The 25,879-nt window shown below is 36.7% G+C and overlaps 1 protein-coding gene across 2 annotated transcripts in view; it reads left to right on the forward strand.

Annotated features, from left to right (window-relative positions):
• Window positions 1-691: 691 nt before the first annotated feature.
• The window catches only part of PDE1A (phosphodiesterase 1A), a 292,632-nt gene continuing 267,444 nt past the window's right edge, over window positions 692-25,879 (forward strand). Inside the window, exons 1-2 of one of the 2 annotated variants that reach the window (XM_045823309.1) lie at window positions 692-804; window positions 1,030-1,140. In XM_045823309.1, coding sequence (XP_045679265.1) covers window positions 1,040-1,140 — 101 coding nt within the window. In that variant the 5' untranslated portion in view covers window positions 692-804; window positions 1,030-1,039. Of the gene's footprint in view, window positions 805-961; window positions 1,141-25,879 lie in introns of those variants that run through there. The other variant, XM_045823222.1, reaches the window with a different exon arrangement.

Below are 25,879 nucleotides of genomic sequence, written 5' to 3' on the forward strand. Positions count from 1 at the left end.
GCTTGTTTCTAAGAAAGCTTGGGGTGTGTTTGGAGCTTGGCAGATAACTCAGTTCTGATTCCATTTATGTACACTTTCTCTCGTTTTTCTTCTGAAATGCACAAGCAGCACAACATCAGTTTCTCTTCTTTTTCTCTGTGTGTGCGTGCGCGGGCACACACACACACACACACACACACACTCCCTTTTCTTCAACATGGTCATACAAGCATGTGCACTAGTTTCATTTCATTTTTTAATCCCCAAAGGATTCACGGAGCAGGCTGTGTGCAACTGCTGTGTTTTTCACTAGTTAGATTGGCAGTTACCTACAGTTCGGAGTTGCTAGGAGAAGGTGAATAAGCATGATTACAGCATCAATAACAACCTGTGGAGCTCTGTGGTCTGTCTTTTGTATGGCTTTATATGTTATTTTCTCATTGTCATCATTAATATTCATTGCATTTTTCTGTTACAGCATGGTATATTTTTAGTTGTTGGTTCCAGAATAATTAAGAGACAAAAACGTTGGCATTTAAAGCAGGCACTTTTTTCTCAGGGTGGTGCTGCTGATACAGATTCCTGCCATCTGTTTTCTTATTACATACTGCCCTCCTTTCATTGGTAGAGAGGAATTCAGCTTCTTCTGGTGCGCTAAAGTCATTCACGTTTCTCTTGTGCATACCAGATCTCATAAACTGTAGGAATTGTGATGTGCTTCAGTGCACGGAACAGTAACAAATGAGCTGCTTTTGGGGAGAGCTGGAGAGCTCAGTTGGTCAGTAGTACAGTAGCAGGCTCACATGTGCGGATTGTTTCTGTGAGGTCAGAGGATCTGTTTATACTGCTGTCTGCTTGGGGCGGGGGTGATGTGGTGAACAGTGGGTATGCCTGTCAAAGTCAATAGCAATTCTGGCAGAGGCTGCCCTTAGCTTTATAAATCTGCAATGTTCTGATACATAAGAGATGCTGCTGTGTAACTGAGGTTTGTAGTGGACTGAGGAATGCTTGTTCTAGCTGTTGAAACTGACTATAACTGTGTTGCCCTAGGAGTATCATCATGGGCTCTACTGCTACAGGAATTGAAGAATTGGAAAACACCACATTTAAATATCTTATAGGAGAACACACTGAAAAAATGTGGCAACGCCTGAAAGGAATGTGAGTAAGCTCTCTGCTTGGTTCTGTGTTTTTATCCCTCCCCCCAATTTGATTATTAACATGAATAATTGTGGTGCTATCTTACTTTGTGGACTAGTGTTTCCTTTAGAAAGGTTTCTCTTAAAAAAATAAAATGTCCCAGTCTCAGCTAACAACCTGCTTGAAAGATAACTATTATTTTTGCACTTGTATGTTTTATGTAAAGTAAGGCAACTTTTGAGAAAAGGAATCCACTTTACTGCTGTGCTACATGGCTTCTCTTATGCTGCTGTGTGTTGTTTAGATGTGCAGAGAGGTAACAGGCGCACTGCTCGCAGAAATAAAATTTCACTGGGCAAATAGAAAGATTAGCACTGGTACTTATTTCTCTGTGATTAGATTTTGGAAAAAAGGAGAGGATTAATATGATAAACAATTAAACTCCATTGTGCTTATTCTTTATGTTTTTAAAAATGCATATGTGGTAAAAATACTATAAGCATACCAAACTTACTGGAGAGTTTTGGCTTTAAATTAAAGAATTCACTTCTTCTGAGAGTACAGAATAGCTCATAAGATGAAATAGACCTTAGGAAGGTTGGTCAAGAGCTGTGCTTATGCTAAGCATAAAATGTAAATAGCTGAGTCAAACTTTAATGGAAATTCTACCCACCTTGCCATTTAAACAATATTTACATTTTTTTTCTGTGTATGCTACCAATTCCTGTTTAGTATTTCAGCACACTGTGTTGCATGCTTTATTTTAATTATGTTGTGATTTAAAAATCAGTTTTAAAATTTGGATAAATATGTGCATATGAATATTTACAAGCCTTTGTTTAGCATACTTGAATATTTCAAATAAAAATATATTTGCTTTTCTATGATATTGGCTGAAGGAATCTTATACCATGTAAAATAGAGATTTTCTGGGATTCATATGTCTAATGCTATGTTTACATATTATTTTATAGAATGCAACATCTCACTAGATTGAATGTTGCTATTTTGATATGTATGATTTTTAAAAGAAAAATTGTATCAAACTTTCTTTAGAGGTAAAATGCCTTCTGCTTCCCTCCATTTGAATGTATTTAGTGGTGTTTTATATTTAAACAGCCTGCATATTTTCTTACACTTGAAGTAATGCACGGCATTACAGTGCACTAGATAAGAACAACTAATAAGGCAACAACATTGAACAAAGACTAACTTTTAAAAAGAATCTGGGGGATTGACTGTGGGAGTAGGGGGCAAGGTAGGGGAGATCAGTGGGGAAAATGCAGGACAACTGTAACTGAAACACAATAAAATAAAATTAAAATAACATAAAAAACCCAAAAAAACTATTAACAAAATAAAAAGGAAGCCATCTTTACATCATTTGAATGAATTACAGATATATGTTTCTAGGATCCATGGTAGATTTAGAAATTACATTTTTCTGGTTATTCTGTAGGTAAATGAATAATCCTAAAAAAGCAAATAACAACTTACACATTAATTAACATTGATGAAAATTGAGCATTGGCAATCATCAGAGGATGTGCGTCTAACCTAATGAGTTGATGGACATCTGTACCATACAAATTATATCCCATACTGCAACCTACTTTAGATTTTCTTCCCTTTGGCAGAACAGAATGTGTTTGTTTGTTTGTATTTGTTCTATTTTTTTGCAGTAATATGAATATATGATGATTTATAGTAGTGAATTTATGTATACGTTTTTAAGAAATTTGAAAAGTGACTTTGTGTTTACCTAACATTTTAGGGCAAAGTTAGGTGAATTTTACTTTATCAATTCATCTCAAAGATGAGTTTGTCACTTTTTTTTTTCAGGAGAGGGTGATCTAGTCACTCAATAGTAGAACTTCCTGACTTGACATTCAACATTGATGTAAGGTATAAAAATATACGGGTCCAGCACCAATAATGCCCCTTTTTATTACAAAATGTTTTATTATAAAATCATAAGCTTACAATTCTGTAACAGCAATATCACACTCAAGCACACCATACGATATTTTAGGTGAAATATTCAAATTAAAACTATAAATTATTATACCCATTTTATTACACTCAAGCAGGCCTTACTTTGGCTGGCCTTGTGTGTACACACTAAGTAAATTTTGAGTCATGCCCACACAGAGCCACTGAATGACCATTTTAGGAAAAAATTGCTGATAACTTGGTTTTTAAATATTATTACTAACTGATTGAAATGACTGTTTTGGCATGAAAGAAAAAAGAAATTTGCATTAGGTACTATTACTTAACTTGTACATTGACTTAAGACATTTCTAGTATTCTAGGATTAGAATTGTCAAAACAAGTAGCTAAAATCTGCTTGCATGACTAATGACAACCAAATTGTATAATTACAGTTTTTTTGTGTAGTCTGCATTTGAAGAGTGATATGAGGGACTTGCTATTCCATTGCTGAAACTGTCTTACCTATTTAAAATGTAATATTGATTCAAACAGAATTTTAGCTCATCAAAATTATTAGTATTAGAATGTTGCTCTTAAGCATTGGCATTTAAAATCTTGCTACTCATGAAAGCTATAGAACACTTCTGTAATTTTTTTTAAGTTTGGGAAGATAGACTCAGTGAAGGCTTTTAAATATTTGCCTGGAAAGTGATTTTTAAATCTCTTACTTTATCTAACTTCACAAATACATTGCTTTATTTCAACAAGATATTTTGTTTTTAAGTGGGTTTACAATGTGTGCATTTTTTAGGCTAGGTAGATATAGAGACAAAGGTTAAAGTAAAATAAGGTTTGTTCAAGTATACCTTACTGATGGATAACACAAGGTAGCTATTTGCAGAAATATATTTTATAGGCATTATCATACCATATAACATTTTAGAACTTTTTTGAGTCCACAGAAACAATCTTTAAATTTTGAAACACATGCAAAATGATTGGTAAACTAAATTAAAATATCAATTTATTGTACTTATTTTATTGATTTCTTTCATTAAGCTCTTTTAAATCACCTTCATATAATATTTAATTAGGACACCATATTCAGTGATGTGTCAAGAAATCTCTTATTCCACTGTGGGAAGAGCAGTGCAATTTCCTCTTCTCATTTCTGTGTATAAATCTGTATGCTTTATTCTATCAATTTACTTTTTACAGCCATGACTTTTCTTTAGCTTTCTTCAATCCATTTTCTACTAACTTGTCACTCAATGACCATTTAGGTTCCACGCTGTGACTCATGGTCTATGATGTGGAAATGCCAGCAAATGACTAGCATCATGTTCTTCATAAACTACATTTAAAAAGAACCATATACTTCTTAACTTATCGGTTGTTTAGGACCTGGAAAACACTTCCTATTTCTTTGGCTATCTCAGCACCTGAAGAAGCATCTGTTTCAGAATATTCCAGGACTCTGGGACCTGTACTGCTTCCTACACATTATGAAAAGTTTCCTAACACTAGTCTTTGTAAAGATGATTAAGTTGTTAATTCCCAGGAGGGAAGTTGATCTGAAACTTTTATGTTTGTTTTTATTTATGTGCCGTGTTTTTTAAATTAATTTTAGAGATGATCCTTTTTTTTGTGTCATGGTACTGCTGTGTTTTTTTTTCTTCTCCAGAAGTACAATGGTTCTACAATGGTAGGTGGTTAAAAAAATCAAGCATGTTTAAAACATGGGTGCTGCTCTCTCCAATCAGTGCCACTGTTCTAAGGAGTCAGTCTAAGGGGTGACAACATTTCCAGAAAACTGTAATCCTGTACAAATTCCAGTAAAAGCCACTTGGCGTTATAACAAAAACTAAATAAGAATATTGTCTTAGTCATTCAACAGAAGAGGGAAAGTTTGAACTGCTTAAAAACATAGATTACTGAAAAATGTGAGACTCACTTTAGAACTTATTTTCAATTCCCTCAGTTTCTATACATGTATGATGAGAACAGACAAAAATTTTATAATTAGAAACTAACTTAATGTATGATATTTAATTTTACATGTATAGATATTTACTTCCTGTCTCTCCCAATCCAGACAAATGTCCAGATAGTGAGGTCTGGAGTTGTGAGTGTAACAGTGGAAAGACCAGAAATCAAGCTTCTTTCTTCTTTTTTGATTGGTGGTACGCATGATGTTCAGTAATGCAAGAATAAAATGTTAAGAAGCAGACAGTGAAGGAGAAAGGAGGAGCTGTGTAATAACCCTATACCTAATTTCAGTGAGCTGTTGTTATTGAAGAGGGCAGTGTATGGTGTAGTGTCAGATGAAGTAAGCCCAAACCCTTAACACCAAGAAGGTGCAGCAGAAAGATATAGGTAGAATGGAAATGGCCAAAAAAAAAAAAAGGTGAAATGACAACAGTTATTAGCACTGTATTCCCAAACTGGAATTGTATACTCTAGGATAAAGCAGCATTATTGATTAGGAGCAAATCTGATACATTTACTCTCCTGCTTCAAACATTTTAAAGCTTTCAAGTGTCCTCTCTTCCAAGTTAAGCATCCTTCACAGGGTCTCCCCAAACCTGCTCAACTTTTGGAGCCTCCTCTCATGCCTCTCCCTCTGTGGCCCCCTCCCAACCAGACCAGTGTGGCCCAAGAGAAAGATGCTTATCACTCATCTGCCTTTGCTGATATTATTCTCTTACCCCAAGGGAACAACTCCTTTGTCCTCTTATTCAGGGTTGGTCTTGCTCCCATGATGCATTTAGAGATGTGTGGGGATGGCTCTGGTTTTTGCAGTGCCAGAGGGTGTTTCTGCATTCAGTGGGCAGCAGGGCCTGGGCATGATTAATGTCCTCAATCATGAGGTTGGGACGTTCTCTCATCAGGAAAAGTTATCCTACTCAAAATGCTAATAGACATCTTGTGACCAAATACTTAAAGATCTCTTCTTAAATTTTACTTGCAAAGGAAATCCTTATTTACCCTCCATACTAGGTTAATTTCCTATATTTGACTCAAAAAGTAACCTGGACTTTCCTTTGCATAAAAGAAAAATGTTTTCCTTCCTACTGGATCACAAGCTACTGAGTGCAAGAGGCCTGTCCATGGAATTTGCTTTTGGATCCCCATCATCTTGCCTGTTACCTGGCACATAGGAGAAAGTGCAGTAGACAGTTCTTAGTCACTCAATGGATGAATAAAATTCTAAGTCCTTGGTGGCTCTAACTACATAATTAGAAGATCCATGAGGCTGCCATAAGCGGGCCTAAAGCCAGGTTGGAGGAATGAAGATAGATTCACAGCAAGAATATGGACAAAAAGATGGAAGGAAGTAATGTTTGTTTATAATCTACTAATCATCAGAACCTTTCAGATATAACATATTTGTATTCTTATTTACTTTTCCAACAATTTCAGGAGGTAGGTATTCTAAGTTGATTAAATAGCTAGTATCTGATGGAACTTGGAGTTAGACACAAATCTACTTTCAAAACAAAAAAGAGGACATTCTCAGGAGGCTTTTCTAGAAAGGTGCCTAGAAAGATCACTAGAAAAGGATCCAGATTGATGCTTCCTGAAACTCAGTTAATAGGCCTTGTGGTAGGCAGACTCTTTGCCCTCCAGTCACGTCCATGTCCTAATCCCCAGACCTGTGAAGGTGCTTTCTCACATGTCAAAGGGAAATTTAGGTGGCAGATGGAGTTAAGTTTGCTGGTCAGATGATTTTAAAATATGGAGATTAGCTGGGTTTATTCAAGTGGTTCCAGTGCAATGACAAGGGTTAATAAAAGTGGAAGAGGAAGGCAGAAGACAGAGTGCTGTGATGTGAAAAGTACCCGAGTTGTCTTTGTCAACATTGAAGAAGGAGGAAATAGGCTATGAGGCAAGGATTGTGGGTAACCTCCAGAACCTGGAAAAGGCAAGAAAACAGTTTCTCTCTCTAGACCCCCTAAAAAGAATGTAGCCCTGCCAACACCTGGTTTTAGCTCAATGAAACTTGCATCAAATGATCTGCAGAACTTAAGATAATACATTTATGTTTATGTTGTTGTTGTTGTTGTTGTTGTTCAGGTACTTTTCCCCCACCCCCCCCATCCCACCCACCCCTCCTCCCACTCTCAATCCTACCCCTGTTTGGCTTTGTCCATGGTCCTTTATACATGTTCCTTGATGACCCTTTCCTTTCTTTCCCCTATTATCCCCCTCCCCCTCCTCTCTAGTTACTGTCAGTTTGTTCTTTATTTCAATGTCTCTGGTTATATTTTGAATGTAATCAACAAAGCAAACAAGCAAGCAAAATAGAACCATGTGTGTTGTTTTAAATTGCTAAGTCTGTGGTAAACTTGTTGCAGCAGCAATAAGAAACATACATGTCTCCTGTAACAGAGTAACAGAATACTTAACCAACATGACCACTCCCGTATTCCTACCATTTCCCAACTCACTCTCTCTCTTTCTCTCTCTCTCTTCTTGTCCCATGCCTAACACTCACATAAACCTAGAGGTGGGGACGCCTAGATCACCCTTTGGCAAATTAGAGTAGATACTCTTTGTCCTTAGCTGTTAAATAACTCACTGTCTTCTGTCTAACCCTGGCTTACATGCCCAGACCACCAATTTTCTTATCAAGCTCTGATATTGAGTATACATGCATAGTGAATTCACTTTAAATGTCAAAGAATAATGTTATGCTATCTTCTTGGAAATTGTCAATAAACCTTAATCTCTGTTCTCAGATTGTTGAGCATGTCATGGATTTTGATGGATTAATCAGGCAAATTAGTTTTAAAAAACTGTCCTTTAGACATAAAATTAATTTGAAGAATACCACTTCACAAAATCTATTCTGTTATATAAATATAATCTTAATATAAACTTTAGTCCTATGAAACATTATGATATGGTTTGTAGAATGGACATTGTTGAAGTGAAATACCTTTAAGAATAAGAAATTAAACTTTAGAGTCAAGTATTTTAGCTGAGTGACCATGGACAATCTATTAACTTCTCTAAACTTTATTTATTTGTAAAATCCAATTATTTCATTCATCATTTATTCACTCATTCAACAAATGCTCACTGATTGGATAGTTTGTCAGGCACTATTTTAGGCACAGGAACTTACATTATAGTAAAAAAAAACAACAAAAAACTAAATTATAAATAATGAGTTAATATAAAGTAAAAAATTACCTGAATAAAATGTACCAGGTGATGTGATCAAGAGTTACTTGGAGAGGGTATTTTAGATCATGAGGAATGATTTATCTGAGAAGTTGACTTTTCAGCTGAGACAGACAAAAATTGATACTTACCCCTTAGGATCTTACGGTGAGAGGGGGCTGATGAATGACACTGCTAATTTAAGTTCAGGATTAGGTGAAGGGTAGATGTAGGAGTCAAGTTGGTGGAGATCTAAATGTCAACTTTATTGAAGACTAAACTTGTTGGAGGATAAGGTTTTTGGTCTATAGAGCTAAACAAGCCAGAATACCTTGGACTGCAATTTTCCCTCCAAACGTGCATATTTTCCTGGCAGCGGACAAAATCTCTCCTCCTAAACTTACCACATGGCCTCTAAAAAATGGGAAAGGATGTGTTCTACAAGCAGAAAAATCCCTTCCCTACCTCCTGAAAGGGATAACTTGTACCCCCACATCTAATTCCTTCTTCACAATTCACCAACCAAATGTTTCTCCTCCTCCTCTGTGAAAGAAGGTGAAAAGGGACAAAGAATCCTGGAAAGACTTTCCAATGTAAGGTCCTTCCACTCAGAAGGAAGAATTAGGGTCCAGGAATCTATTTAGATGCTATCCAAATAAAGATATTGAAAATTTATATAATAATGTCTATAAGAAATACAGCATGACATACAGTATGCTCTCAAATTCTTTTAATTATTAACATTCCTGTAATCTTATTCATTCTTGTGTATTTTGATTCTGCTATTTAACAGCTATATGACCTTCTCCAAGTTGATTAATGTTTCGATGTCTTAGTTTTCTTATCTGCAAAGTGGGAATGATATCATTATCTATCTCATAGGTGTTGAGAAGAGTAAATAAATGAATACTTGTCAGAATTCAAGACATTCTAGCTATTATCATTATTATTATACTCAAAAGCAAAAGTCTTTTTTTTTCCAAGTAATTTTCTTGTCAGAATTAGCAGAAAAAATAGAGTGTCAAGATGAGAAGAGTTTCTCTTGGCTCAGTGGAAGTGGTCTCACCACATCCCCAGGTTCCTCTTCAGCAGAACAGAGCATTTACATTCCCGTGGACAGGCAGGAGTTATGTAACGAGAGAGTGCTGAGGAAGAGAAGTGGACTGGCCTTGATGGTTCACTGATGGATGAATCGACTGAATGGATTCAGCATCTTTAGTTCAGCATCTTGTGGTTGCCTTGGAACAAAATTTAGGTCTCTATAATCATGTATGACCCAGGGCTGGTCTTATTTTCTGAATCAGTCTGGCTTGAAAATCACTCTTTAGGTATTCCTTATCACGGTCTGTGTGTCTGGCTGAAAATGGAATTTACTTCCAAGTAATTACTACAGTCCCATAGCCTTCCTTTTGCTGATTCATTTAGAAAATACCAAATAACCATTATGTTACTAGATTGTGACATTATGACACTAGATTGTGTCATTTATTCTAAAATTTCTATCATCTAATCAAATATAAACATTTGATCAAGTCTGAGTCCCATATGAAAAGTATGAAAGGAACTCCCTTTTTTTTTAAGATTTTATTCATTCATTTTTAGAGAGGGAAGGGGGAGAGAGAGAGAGAGAGAGAGAGAGAGAGAGAGAGAGAGAGAGAAACATCACTGTGCAGTTGCTGGAGGTCATGGCCTGCAACCCAGACATATACCCTGACTTGGAATTGAACCTGCAACACTTTGGTTCACAGCCTGCGCTCAATCCATTGAGCTACACCAGCTAGGGCCTGAAAGGAACTCTTTATTAACATAATGAAACAGATGTCAGCATTAAAGGCTCAGGAGAATCATCATTTCAATGTACTGGTCTGAGCAAGTGTTAGACATGAATAGTTACTGTTAAGGAAATACATGAAAATAATAACAGGTCAAGAGATACATGTAAATGAAGCATTATGACCCTTTTGTTTTCTTCTTTAAGCTATACTTTCTTGAGGTTGTTTAAAGAGATTATATTTTATAATATATTTAAAATATAAATTTTTATTAAATCAGGCTCATAAAATGCTCAAATCATCATTTCTGGTAGCAAAGTTTTCATACTAATAGCTATTCAAATAATTTTATGAGTCATAAAACAGTAGTAAAACCTCTTAAGTATAAAGTCTATACAGCAAGAAAACAGAGGCCAACCTCAAACCCCGAAAAAAGTGGGGAGGGTCAGGAGAGTCTTGGAATTTTGTATGTGAAAAAGGTCTTAGAGGAAAATGACTTAGAGGAAAATCAAAATGGACCCACTAGAAATGCAATAGTGTGCTGACTCTGATCCACTTAGCACTGGGCTTCCTAAGACTCAGTTCAAAATAAATTGCATTTGGAGCAAGATGAGACAAAATGCAAACAAGCTGAGCATCCATCACATTTTGATTGGCTTAAACTATTTTAAATTACCTCATAACTGAATACTATCAGTAATCATATTTCATAGTAATATGTTTTGCTTTATCATATCTAAAGGATTTCTCTTTTGATTTCTGTGATTCAGGGCAATTATCCCCATTTCTTTTTTCTGATGAGGAAACTGAGCCTCAGAGACACCCGGTGACTTGACCATTGGTTCCCAATTAGGAAGGGGAGGGCCCGATTCCAAGGCCCATGCCTATTCCATTTAACACTGACTTAGGTAATTCCATTTAACACTCGAGACTCACTGTAAAGCCTGACCTTTCAGGAGTTAAAAACTGTTCCCTTGTTTTGATTATTCCAAATCCTGCCATCTGTTTGCCTAGTTCTGCATCCTCAAAGCTGAATATCAAGGGGAGTTATCACTTGGCATAAGCTTTAGATGTCAGAAGCTCTTCAGTTTTATCCTTCTCTAGATAGGCACTATATTACCCCATTAATTAATTCATTTAAACAATGATTAAAGTGGTATTTGCAAAAGAATTAAACTTTTCCTAAACCCTCTTGCCACTTCAGAGCTTGGAAGACCCTTACAAAATTATTCTAATCTTTTTGGCCTTTGGTATCCCACACAACAGAAGATGCTACATGTACCTGTACCTAATGATTTTATTTATTAATAAGAATAAAGGCAGGAGTTCTAATGATTTAAAACTGGGCTATGCTGCTGCTTCTCTTCTTGTTGTAAAGGATTTTAAACATGCAATGAGGTTCTTTTCTGAAGTAAAGTGAGCAGAGTCTTTTCTCCTCTTGTTTATTTTAGAAAAATAATCTAAATATACTTTATTATGCTTTATTTCCCACAGAGAATGTGAACTACTTAATGGCACACAGTATTTTTTCTCATCCTTTTTTAGTCTGCATTTGATGATGGTTAATAGTAGATGAATGAAGGGGCTTCTTATTAACTTTTAGAGCTCTCAAAATCTCCAGTACCTCCAACCAGTTTCAATATGAAAAAGACTTTTTATATATGTGACCGTCTTGATATTTCATCCCCCAGAAAACCTCTATCTGCTTTAATGTTTCAGGTTTTCCAAAGAGCAGTCTGTTATCCAGAAATTTTCCCATGCTGTTGTTTACTATTGCAGCCTTTCTCAGTTTGTTGATAACTTCCTGCTTCCACTGTTGGAAGCAGGAAGTTATCCCTCCCACGCTGACTCTGAGCTTGGCCATGCAACTTGCTTTGGCCAATGGGATCTTAGTAATGTGATGCAAGCAAAGACTTGAAAAGGAATTATGCATTAGAGCATACTCTCTCTTGCTGCTCTTTGGAACTCTCGTACTAGCAGAGCAAGAACCCTGGTTTACAAAGTGTCGCAGGTACGATTCCCAGCCAGGGTACATGCCTGAGTTGCAGGCCATAGTCCCCAGCAACCACACATTGATGCTTCTCTCTCTCTCTCTCTCTCCCTCCCTTCCCTCTCTAAAAATAAATAAATAAAATCTTAAAAAAAAACAAGAAAATTATTTTAAAAAAAAAGAAGCCTGGTTCAGACTACTGGAGGGTGAGCACATGGAACAGATATAAACCATTGCAACTGAGGCTCCACTAGACTATCCAGACCATCAACCACTGGACATGTCAGTGAGGCCGTCCTGAGGTATTAAACATCCTCCAACTCAGAACTCATAGGTTTTGGTTACTAAATTGTGAGATGTAAGATGGTTTGTGGCACAAGAAAAGCCATTTAATATATCCCCCAAATCATGCTCTTAGCTTTTTAATTTTTTGTATAATTCTCTAGTTTCCACAGCTTTTTCCTACTACCATTCTGCTTCTTTTACTCCCATCATCTCCTACCACTTATTTCCTTGATCCAAACACAATTCAGTATATATTTAAGAAATAAAATCTAAAGTTCTTTTTTCAGAAAGTCAGTCCAATAAAACTTTCCTCCACATAATTTCCATCTGCAACAATATTTCTTTCAATATATGATCCCTCAGTGGCTTGTATAACTCAAGTTGTGTTGCTCTATTTCCCACCAAGTAGTAGAGAAACATAGAACAAGGCAAAGAAACTGCATAGTTGCATAAGAGAAGATGGTTCGGAGCCTGTTACCCTGGCAACAGGTCCTGGGAAGGCCAGGGCTGCCTACACATCCTGTTGCCCTGACAACAGGTCATGAAGGGCATGGGAAGGCCCAGTTCCCACTCTGTTAGGCTTCTTCTTTAAAACCACAAAGAAAAAGAAAAAAGTAATTTTACATCTAGTTTCCCCCCACCTACATATTTCTTCTATTATCTGAATCACGTTAGCATAAGATTATCTTTCCAGATGTAGGAGAGGGCAAGAAAACAGTAATCTCAAGTTTTGCATACATAAACTCTGAAACATTTGCTGTTTTTTGATTGTGTAAAGAAATAAATGAGGGGAAAAAAGAAAAGAGAAGGAATCAAAGTAGTAGGGAGAATAAATTGTGGGAACCAGATAAGTAGCATGTGAATAACGTAGCAGCCAAGAGCTGATTTTGGGTGGGCATCACTCAGCTACATTGGTTAGGTTTAGGGAGTCCATCTGAGAAAGTCATACTTGTTAAATGGTTACTTATTTTGTTATCTTTATTTTTAGAGCAGTAGTGTATAACCAAACATCATAAAAAGATGCAATGTTATAATTTTCTATCAAATTAATTTTTAATTCTTTACAAATTTCCCACTCTGACATTCTTACCAGCTATTTTTTCATCACTTTTCTTATCACATAGAGTAGATAAGAAAGCAATCTGATCAAACTTTTTTCTTCTTCCCTCTCACTTTTTCCCTTAAGCAATTGGTTTGATTATATACAAGAAATACAATTTATATGTATCTTTTTCAAGCTATATATTGCTGTGTCTTCATAATTTATGGTTTATATAAAATAGTTGTCTTCAAAACTGGGAAATGCCATTAGTTTTGCTATTATTAACCTCCACCAACTTTTCTGTGAACTGAAATCTCAGTTGACTCCTGGTTTTAATTGTAGAGTAATACCTTCAAAATATATAACTTTTATAAACTAAATCTTATTGCTAAAGAGAGAAGTTCTAGCAAAATCTTCTTTCACAAAACAGGGAAAGGGATTTGCGGAGAAAAGATTTTAAAATTACATTGAGTGAAAAAGGAGGACAGGCTATTGAAGAGGAGTATCTCAGGGAGAGACTCTAACCATGTTACAACTGCATTTCTGGAAAGACAGGGTGGGAAATTTGGAGCCGAATCACAATATCATTAGAGTCAGAGAAAAGCACTCATGATCATCTGAGACTAGATTCGGTGACTCTCCCAGGTACTCTAATTGCACTTCAGGTGCCTTTGTTATTGTCCATTTAATTGTTCTGTCCTTTAGGTACTCCTTCTTCCAATTTTTGTGGTAACAAGAGGAAAGAGGTAGAATTCATTTGCTTATATTTTGTCCTCAGTGGCTAGCATAGTATATTGTATGAAGTAAGAACTTAAAAATATTTCATTATAACAAAAACCAGTAATCAGGCAACATGAAACAACTCTGCACTTGAATGGTGTAGCCAGTAAAGGTACAGCCATTCAGCAGTAATATTAATCCAGGCTGGAAGGTCAAGTTTTATGGAGGATATTGCTTCTGGAAAAAGGAAGAGAATTGTGTGTCCAGAGTTGACCAGCACAGAATAACATATTTTGGGTGGTGTCACTATCTGAGAGAGAGAAAGAGAGAGAGAGAAACTAACAAAAACAAAAGACAGACTTTGTCCTACGGAATTTAGAATCTCAGAGGATTGTTGTTAAGATAAAAATAGTGCAGTCGAATGGCTCAGGTTCTGTGTCTTACATAAAATAATCATTGACAAATGGTAGTCTTTATTGTACATTATTTTTGTGGTACAACTATATGTAAGACTGTGTTTGTTTTTGCTCTTTTCTTTACTAAGTATGAGACTGAGAAAAAAATTGACATTAAACTGTATGATGGGAGGAGGCAGAGGTGATTCCATCATTGAATGAGTAACTAAACTTGCTACTCAAAGATTCCAATTTCCTAAATTCTATACTACTCATCGGATTATGTTGAGAATATCTTTCAGTGATAAGTAAATATTCTGGCCTCATATGACCTTGTGGCCCTGGGAATTCTTGGTGAGTGAAGACTCCTGTGTGTCCAGCGAGAGTTAATTGCCTGCTGAAGTTTCCAAACTGTAATGAGTCAGACAGAAGGAGATAAGCTGACCAAACTTGGAGATGATCAGACTAAATAGTTTATTTAAGCTTCCAGGATACTGTTAATGTTCCACTGTTGAGTTAAAAACTAACTAATCTCTTTGCACGGATCTTCAAAGGTAAATTCACAAGCGAAGTAGTCTTGAAATTTCACGATGTGTTACAGCAATTTTAAGTGTTTGAGATTTTTTTACCTGACATTCAAGTCCAAGGTGTGAGACGAGCCTTGAACTAAAACCATCATTTTCAAACTGTCACTTAATATTTTTGTTCTCTGACTTCATCCTGTCATGCATATCATATTTTAATTAGGGAGAAATATTTGTAAAATGTGCATCATAATGTGCCCATCTAAGACCTAACCAATCTATCCATAATCAAGTTAGGTTAAGGAGAGATCACATGTACTTAATGACTGAGAATGTTCCAAAATGGAATGCACAGTCAAAATAATAATATCTGGTTTAAAGGATTAAAATATTCCTGGTATTAGTACCCAGATAACTTTTATATATGTGTACTTTCCCTCTATTTTACATGACATTGTAATTCTTCCTGATTATTTACCACAAATTGTTTTAGTTTTCTATATAAAACATGGTTAAATACAGTGCTAAAAATTATCTCTGATTTAATTCTGCACTAAATTAGCATTACGTTCACTTTCTGTTATTAGAAAAGTTGGTTGATCTACTAATAACTGTAGCACCTGGAAAACAAGAAATAAGGTAGAATTACTTTGGATCCCTTTAGAATTAGAAACACTTTGCCAAGTAATCTTAAATTCCCTAGAAAGAGGAAGTACTTAAGTTCAGATAGGGAATTAAAAAAAACATTCCCCTTGATAAACTCAGATTGTTTTGTTAAGTATATGTTTTATGGGTATAAAAGAAAACACTAATTTACACAGTGTGAGTCAAACTATGGTAATCATAGTCACTGATTAGAACTATGTTAAGAATGAAAGTCATTTAGAAATAAAGTAAGTTAAGTAAGTTTAATTTAGAAATTAAAGTAAGTTAAGTGGCATTTGTAATAATATTGACATCTTGACATAAAATATTGACATATTTTGGAAACTAGCACTAATATTATTTAATTAAGCCAGTTTGGTTCACTTATTAATACAATGTCATTTATTTGTTCATTCAATGAATATTCATCACTGGGACCAGAGAAGGTTCCAGCATTGTTTTTGGCACCAGGGCTACAATGGTAAATAGTCATGGTCCCTACTTTCATAGAGTTACATTTTGATGGTGAGGGTGGATGATAAACAAATAAATAAGTATGCAATGTAATCTTAATGAAAGCAAATGCCTGGGAGACTCAAAGGTAACTATTTTAGAAAGGTGGTCAGGGAAGGGTTTTCTGTGACAGTGACTTGTGGAGAGGACCTTAATGAGGTAAAGAATGCACTACACCAAGGCTGAAGTAAGGGCATCTCAGGCTGAGGGGCTGAAGGGCACATCCCCTGAGGCAGGGTAAGGGTGGATGTTTGAGGAAAAACAAGACTGGGAGGACTGGAACAAGGTGGGTGAGGGAAAGAGTGGAAGAATCAAGTGTGATGAGAAAGGCAGGAGTCAGATCACCTAAGACCCAGATCACCTAAGACCCAACAGGCCGTGATAAGGAATTAACATTTTATCCCTGGCCTGGTGGCAAGCCTTTGCAGCTTTGAAGCTGCAAAGTGGGGAGTCTGACTGAGGTTTTTAGAAGACTTCTCTGAACAAAGGGCAGAATGGTGCTTACACTAGGCTGCAGGGCTGGGGACATGGGAGATACTGGTTAAAGGATACAAATTTCCAGTTATGAGATTAATAAATTTGGAAACCTAATGTACAGCATAATGATTATAACTTACAATACTGTTTCATATATTTGAATATTGCTAAGAGAGCAGATGTTGATGCTCTCACTGCGAAAAAAATGTTGAGTATGTGACAGGAAGGAGGCAGAAGCCACTACTATGGTGGTGACCATTTAGCGGTTTATAAATGTTTCAAATCAACACTTTGTGCACCTTAAACAAACAATAAAAAAGAAGACTTCCCTGGTCATTTCTCAGCAGGTAACATTGAAGTGTGGGGGTGGAGAAGGACTAAGTTGGAAATAGGAGGGTATGCTAGGAGGCTATGGTAGTTGTCCTGGTGAAGATTTGATAGCTTTGTTAACATTGGTGCTTATGAAAATGATAAGTATTCAGATTTAGGACATATTTAAAATTAGAGCTGATAGTACTCACTGATGAATTGGATGTGGGAGTACAAAAACTGAAAAGAATCAGAATGCATTGTTTTTTGTGTGTGCACAACTGGGTATATGGTAAATTATATTTGGGCCCGAGAATTTCAGAAAATGGAAGGGAGGGAAAAGGGGAAAGAGAGAGAGAGAGAGAGAGAGAGATCTCCAGCCTTCGGAGTAGGTGAAAGGTAAGAACTGCTTAAATGTAGAGACTGGATCTTAGGAGTGGGATGGCTCATCTTTGGCAGTAGCAGGAAGGCAGAATATTTACGAACTTTTGGAAGTAGGCAGGTGAAAACTTGGTGATGGTCCCTCCTGGTTACTTTCATTTCCTCAGTGAAACGAAATAAGAGGCTATCATCAGAGAGTGAGGAGAGGAGAGAGGGAGGAGAGGTTTGAGGAAGTGTCACCTCAGAGCCCAGTGTGACTAAGGAAACACGGTCTAACTGACAGCAGTGTGGACACCCACTTGCGATCATTTATTTGAAGAGAGATCAGCCTGCACCCTGGGTACTACCTTTCTTTCTTCTTTCAGTTCAGCTGCTTCCATGAAGGCTGAAAGAGATGCAGGACTGAGTGTATAGGGTTAATGTTTTGCTAGGAAAATATGAGCGTGTTGGGTGACAAAGGGGTAAGCAGGGTGGAGCAACTCTGTAAGGTTTAAGGTGAGGGGAGAGATGAGACCATGGGAGTAAAGCAGGGGCCATGAAAAGGTGGATAAGGTCAACAGATTGGAAGTAGAGACGGGGACAATGAATTTCTGGAATGGGGTACTAGGATCAGTGACTTTTTGTTCTCAAAAGCAAAATTATAAAGTAAACACACAAGCTTATACAAGCTTGTACAAAAAAAGCTTATACAAGGGAAAAAAAAGCCTTGTAGACAAGCTTATACAAGAAAAACAATTTGTGAGATCAGTATTGGGTAGGCAGTATTCTTTTCCTCTTCATAAAAGCCCCTGCGAGCTCCCTTACATTTCAAGAGCAGGCTTTCTCTTCAAAACAGAAGAGGCTGTGAGGAGTGTGGCCAATCCTGCAATGAAAACAAAGTTGGCAGATCTAATTTTAGGATGCTTTTCCTTGACAACAGCTTTTTGAGTATTGCCTATACAGCAATAGAAACTGTCTCCAGAAATTAATTAGACTGTGTGGTTAAAGAAATTCAAATCCCTTTTACCCTTGAACCTTTCACATCATTGTCATGGGAACACATAACAGGCCTTTCCCTTCACCTTTCTTCAGGGACTGAAGTTTTACTGTTTGCAGTGTCGATGACGAATCGCAGTGTATACGCCAGTAGCAACAGACCAAGCATGCAGTGAAGGACTGCTGTAAAATACAGTTTTAACCTCAGAGATGTAGAGATTGTCTCACTGCATCTGGGATTTTCCCTTTTTTACATTCATAGTAGCTTTAGTTGACCTAAATAAATCAGACTTGAAGTTCCTTCGTGAGAGCCACACTATTTCATAAGTCTGTACATGCTAAGCAAGCAATTAATTGTCCCTTTACTTGATGATTTTAACCCCAAGAGTGGAATGAAACTTGCCTTGGTTGAAACTTTACAATAAAACAGTCATAAAGACATAGACAACCACGCATTCACATGAACTAATATTTAATTATGCACCTTGGTGTAATTTCAACTGCCATCCAGTGACTATGTATAGTGTTGTGCTGATCAGGAATAAAGAGAAGTGAAGCTCAGCATTTCTTCTGATTTTTATCACAGTGTCATTATATATAGAATTTGGTGGGTCATGATATTAAAGATTATACCATTTCAATCACTTGTAGTCACTAGTGGTTAGATTTTACATCTACTCCTTCCAAGAAATTGGATCTTCTGCTTTTGTGCAATAAACTAATGTGGGGTTAATTATATATGTTATCTGAATATATAAAAGTTACTCTTCTAAATTTTCTATTTGGCACTGCACAGCTGATCTTACTTGAAGCTTGGTACCAGGTTGCTTACTTCAAGATAATACTTGCAATTCTTGGATCCTTGGTGGTATGTCACCATACATAATGCTGTGTATTTCCTGGTTGGTAAATTGAATTTCCTCCTCAGCTCCCAGTGATCTTCTCTCCTGATTTCCCTCTCATTTAGGACTCACCTAAATGTGGTCTGAGATTGCATGGCCCTGTTTATTCTGCCATCAAAGCTGTACTTGAATATATGAAACTACCAGGCATACCTTTGACTGGGTCTTTAAGGAAATATAAATTTGGATTTTTTGGTACTAATCCTGTGTATTACATTATACTTTTCATTTCAAAAATTAATTTTCATTTTTATTAAAGTAATAAAATATGACTACAAGACAATGAAAACAGGAGTTTTGTTCCTGACCTCTTGGCACTACTCAGATTAGCTTTCTTCTTTTTAAATTTTTTAAAAGTATTTTTTATTGATTATGCTTTTACAGTTTTCCCAATTTTCCCCCTTATCCCTCCTCTGCCCTGCACCCCCAACCCTCCAGCATTTCCCCCTCTTAGTTCATGTCTATGGGTTGTACATATAAGTTCTTTGAGTTCTCTGTTTCCTAAACCATTTTTGACCTCTCCCTGTCTATTTTATGCCTACCAATTACACTTCTTCTTCCCTGTACCTTTTCTCCCCTATTCCTCCCTTCCCCTCCCCACTGAAATCCCTCTATGTGATGTCCATTTCTCTGATTCTGTTCCTGTTCTAGTTTTTTGCTTAGTTTTTGTTTCTGTTGCTTTTCTTTTTAGGTTCATTTGTTGATAGTTTTGAGTTTGTTGTCATTTTACTGTTCATATTTTTGATCTTCTTTTTCTTAGATAAGTCCCTTTAACATGTCATATAATAATGGCTTGGTGATGATGAACTCCTTTAGCTTTACCTTATCTGGGAAGCACTTTATCTGCCCTTCTATCCTAAATGATAGCTTTGCTGGATAGAGTAATCTTGGATGTAGGTACTTGCCTTTCATGACTTCAAATACTTCTTTCCAGCCCCTTCTTGCCTGTAAGATTTCTTTTGAGAAATCAGTTGACAGTCTTATAGGCACTCCTTGAAGGTAATTTTCTCCTTTCCTCTTGCTTCTTTTAGGATTCTCTCTTTATCTTTAATTTTGGGTAACTTAATGATGATGTGTCTTGATGTGTTTCTCTTTGGGTCCAACTTCTTTGGGAGTCTCTGGGCTTCTTGGAAGTCTATTTCCTTCACCAGATTGGGGAAGTTTTCCTTCATTATTTATTCAAATAAGTTTTCAGTTCCTTGCTGTTGTTCTTCTCCTTCTGGCACCCCTATAATTCAGATATTGGAATGTTTCAGGTTGTCCCAGAGGTTCCTAAGTCTCTCTTCACTTTTTTGAATTCTTGTTTCCTCATTTTGTTCCAGTTGGATGTTTATTTGTTCCTACTGATCCAAATCAATCAGTATCCAAATCGTTGCTTTGAGTCCTGGTTTCCTTCCTGTCACTATTGGTTCCCTGAATATTTTGCTTTCTTTCATTTTGGGTATCTTTAGTGTTTTGTTTTGTTTTGTTTTGTTTTCATTTTCAACCAAGCTCAATCAGTTCTGTGAGCATTCTGATTACTAGGGCTTTAAATTCACCATCAGATAGGTTGGCAATCTCCTCATTGCATAGCTCTCTTTCTGAGGTTCTGCTCTGTTCTTTCATTTGGGCCATATTTCTTTGGTGTACCTGTTAAGTTGTTAGGGGGTGTGGCCTTAGGTATACACCCAGGCAGGGCAACCCTCCTTGCTGCACTGTGGTGCTGCCTGTGAGGGAGGGACCAGAGAGGGAACAGGGCGGCTCGCCTGCTCATCTCTAGGGCACTTCCCAATGAACTGAGACTGGGAGTTTTTCCCACAATGGCAACCACCATAGTCCACAGTCAACTCTGTGTCTCAGTTTGACCTTCAGCCAGCCCTGCCCATGAGGTCCGCAGCCTTGCTGTGGATTCTTACTGGTCTGGTTGTTCTGGTTGACATTTTTAAAAAATTCCTTGGTGGTTGGAATTTTTTGCAGTTTGATTTTCTGGTACTTCTGCTTGTTTATTGATTTTAGATTGGTGGTTATCCTCCTTTAGGTTGTGCAAGGAGGTGAAGCATTTCTACCTACACCTCCATCTTGGCCAGACTCCTCTAGATTGGTCTTCTGATAAATCACATTCATCTTTGAATTCTTTTTTCCTGTAAATCATCCATATTTTAAAATAATAGTTTTTATGTAGTTGTTTCTTGATTCATCATTTGTAAGCATATCTACTGACTTCATGTAGCAGTGGATGAAAATTTAGCACTCTTAAACCAAGGTCAAATCATTTCCGTCTTGACTGACCTCCCCTCACCTCTCTCTGTAGTTCTATTACCATTCCAGTGAGTCAATATTCAGTGTTTATAGTGTTATGACTGAATTGTTCAAGCTTCTGAGCCAAGAAATGAAGTATAAATATATTTCCTGTAGAGTGTAACTTCCTTGTTTTTCCAGGAATTAATAAATATCTTATCTTAGTTATTAGTTTGTTGGTCTTGATTACTGCATACCTATCACTAATTTCTTTCCAAATTCACTAAAAGAATTATAAAACTCCCTTTAATATGTTTCCTACATTTCCAAGCACGTCATGTACTTTTTCTCTCTCACTGTTTTCCTTGGAGACATTGCTCTTTGGAGCCTTTGGGTCTCTCTAGCCTGAGGCACAGTTATCCTCTGGGACTGCCCCTTGCCTTTATTCTGGAAAGTCCTTTCAACACCCTCCTGAATTGTGTCTGTTGTTTCCCATTCTTTCTTGGTTTACTCTTACTTAGGCAATGAGCTTCTCTAGTAGTTTCCTGAAATAGGGCACTTGAGAAATACATTCTTTTAAAGCACATTTATATATGAAAATATATTTATTCTTTCTTGGTATAGCTTGTTTGGCTCTGAAATAATAAGTTAAAATATTTTTTCTCAGATTTTTAAAAGTATTGCTTCATTGAATTTTAGCTTTTAGTATTGCTACCAAGAAATTCGATGCCATTTAGCCAATCATTTTATGTGATGTTTCCCCTAACTCCTGGAAGCAGGGAATTTCTTTTTATTCCTCTTCTTTTGAAATTTTATGATGGTAACATTGGTGTGAACATTTTGTACTATGAAGTTGGTTCTTTAAATCTGGAAAAGAACATCTTTCAGTTTGGGAAAAAAATTTCTTCTTATAATTTGGTAATTTTCTTCCATTGTCTTCATTCTTTCTGAAATTTTTATGCTTCTCCTTCTAGATTAAAACTCAAATTCTCTAATATTCTCTTTATGTTTGTCCATTTTTGCCTTTAAAAATACCAAAAGCTTAAACATTTATCTTTAAACTTCTCCCATACCTCCCAAGACCTGACCTCATTCATATTTTGGTGGCTTCTAATTTGTAGCACTCCATTCATTTGTAGTGCATATAATAGCAATTTTTATAGCCCTGATTTTTATTTTTGTTGATTAATAATTGCCATTTTTCTATGAAGTTGCTGTTTCTGTGTTTGTTTCAGTTTGTCTTTCATGTTGAAGACTTTTTTCAAAGTGGCTAACTGTATAAAGGACACATGGATAAAAACTAGGGGGGGTAGAAATGGGAGGGAGGTGAGGAGGGATAGGTGGGTGGGCTGGGATGGGAGTAAAGGACAGAAAACTGTACTTGAACAATGGTTAAAATGAAATTTTAAAAAAGTGGCTAACTGCTCACTTTTAAAAGGGAGACACTGAAAAGCTGATTGATGCTCAGTGTGAGTGAATAGTGCTTGTTGACTTGTGGGCTTCGTAGCATTGTGGGAAGTATTCAGTCATCTAATTAGGTCATTATAAAACCAGTATCCATAAGTCTTTTCTCTATAACTATTTATTTTCTATATTGTAAAATAATCTAATGTTTGGTCTAGGAGGTAAATTTTGTTGTCTACCATTCCAGAACTGAAAGAGGAAAGAAGTTGGGGTCAGATTGTGCGTAATGTAGTTTTTGCCTAGTTTCCCATAACATGGGAACAGTACATGCTAGGCACGGAGGAATAAAATGGGTCCACCTGCTCTAAATACGAGCTTTCGAATAAAACCCCACTTTCAATTCCACTCTAATTTTATGATTTCTGCAACTCCCAGTGCCTCCAACTCCTACTTTCTACATCTTTTTTTATGGTTCTTCAGGGTGAAAGTTTTCTTTCTAGCTGGTATCTTTTACTAAAATTTCCATTCTTCCAAATTTCCAAAAAATAAGTTGGTTCTCTTGTGTCTTGTTATCTTCTTTCCCTCCCACTGTGTCTTTTGGGGAAATTTACAACCTTTTTATGTGTTTCCTGTCATGTTAATGGAGTTTTAGGAGATTATTAAACACATGTTCAATTAGTCATGGTTAAAAAATAATTCACCAAAGTTTTTCAATATTTTAAAATTAATTTGAATTTTATTTTTCACTTACATTTTCTCATAAACCTGTGAGGTAAAACCATGTACTAGCTGCATTTATCATATAAGGACACAAAAAGAGATGATTTTCTTAAAGTAATTTCATTACACAGAGTTCAATGCAGGAAACAGAATGCAGGCTGGCATTTGAAACAGAAAAGGATTCAATACAGGAATTAGATGTCTATAAAATCATAGGAATGCCAGTAGGAACTGAAAGGCAGGGGCCTTGACCGACTGGATTGACAAGTTCAAAGCTCAACCCTGTGTTTGTGATTTAGAGGCAGGAAGCTGCTGCTGCTGGACTGCCATTACTAAGTGAACCACCCAGTGCCTCTAGACACCCATGGAGCCAGAGGCTGGGTATGCTAAGGTGGAACCCAGCCAAAACAGTTGTTTTATGGCCTTGTTTGTCTGCCAAAAAGAGTAGCAGGAATATGGCTCCCCTCATATTGCCTTTCAAATCCTTTGAGACTGCTTTTAATTGCCACTACCTAATATGCATCTACAACATTTGATCAAATGACTTGGGAATGGCAATTTTAGCTTTCAAGTCTCTACAAATAGGAATGAATCAATTTAATTCATCTTACAGCTGGTTTAGGACAGAGTTACAACTGGATCCTAGTTTTTGTGATTTACAGCATTTTTCTTTTTACTGCTTTCTTCCACTTAATATTATAAAATAATAGAAAAGATAAAATAAAAATATTAAAATACAAGAGTACAAAAATTACATGGAGATTTGTTGTTCAAATGGAATGATTACCTAAAATATGATAATGGTATAATTGATGTGTTTTTTTTTTCTTTTAAGGCTTTTGTCCCAGCAGTATTTGGCAAAATCTAAATGAAAGATAATATTTTGATTCACATTCCACAGAACATATGGATGGACATTACATGTTAACATTGTTCTAGGCTACTTGAGAAATATAGAAATAAAAGGATTAGTCTTGCTTGTAACTGGGTAGATAAAACTAACCCCTACTAATTGGTAGTGCATAACAAAATATGCAATATATGTATTTTCTTTATTGATGAGAAAAATGCTAATATTTGTCATGTGTCAAGAAGTCTGTATTTTTATCTTATGAAATATTCACACAACCCTTGTAGGTTAATATTTCTGTCCTCATTTTAGAGGGCAGTAACCACACTCAAAAAGGTTAGATAACTCCACCAAATTGTGCTTGACATTGGATATGAAGTAGGACTTACAATATACTTATTGTATTCTTTCTTTTATGCTGGGCTGCCTCTTAAGGCAATTAGAAATGAGCCTTGATTAAGGGTAGATTTGGATGGGGAGAGGGATAGGACAGGTGTCTCAAAGTCAAATTTCTTCAGGGGCCATAATTGAGGGAGGTTGGTTGGTGGGGACTGTGGCAACTCAGAGAGTAGCTCTTGGGACAGCAGCCTATTAGTTCACCCTCTTTTTCTTTGTTGGAATATCTACACATAGTGACCAGTTGCGATTTTCAGATAAATGTCAAAATTCATATTTTCAGGTATCATCCTTTGATTTTCAAGTGCTAGCAAATAAATCAAAGCTTTAAAAATCATTGACTGGGTCCATACTGCCAAGACCAAGCAAAACCCATGCATAAATCAAATTCTTTCCATTTTAGCCTTGGCTGAGGCTTTGAAGCCTAAGGACAATGCAAAACAGGCCAATCAAAGATACAACCTGTACAGGAAAACTAAACGAGTGAACATGGAATCTCTGTTAAAGACAGCCTCTTCTGGTCTATATTGAAAGGTGTATTCAAAGGGAGCATCTCAGGATTTGTCAGTGGGCTGACACCCTCACCACCCCCAAGTAAAAGTCTAAAAGTGAGTGACTTTGGTTGGAGCTGTCCTTATTAGCAAGGAGAAAAGGGGTTCACTGGGCTTGCCACCAACACCAGAGCAAGGAAGTGTGTGTTCTCCTGCCAGCTAAGTGGACCCTTGTAAAGAAGCCAGCCTGGGTCAATAAAAAAGCCTGTGCAGAGTGGACCAGGGGAGGTAGGATGGGGAAGGAAGGCCTTAGTGGTCATATATAGGACATCACCTGCCTTTGAAACTACAATTGTAAAACTACGAAGGGAAGAGCTCCCCAAATCCTGTGTAGGGATCCCTCTAGAGAAAGTCATCATCTAGAAGGAACCAACAGAAGAAAGCAATTGCGTCTGCTGTATAAAACTATGCCCTTCTCCTAATTCCCTTTCCTCTTGGGCCTAGTCATTTATAGAGCTGGAGGTAGGATAGAGAGGGGCAGGAAGGAAATTCTAATCTAAAACCCATCTAAGCTTGGTGGTGCGAGGGGAGTGAAGCTGGAAAATGTTTCACTTTGAAAGAATATGGGGTTATGATTATCACACTGGA

Source organism: Phyllostomus hastatus, unplaced genomic scaffold, assembly GCF_019186645.2.
Source record: "Phyllostomus hastatus isolate PE091 unplaced genomic scaffold, TTU_PhHast_1.1 phas_contig_1, whole genome shotgun sequence".
Lineage (NCBI taxonomy): Eukaryota > Metazoa > Chordata > Mammalia > Chiroptera > Phyllostomidae > Phyllostomus > Phyllostomus hastatus.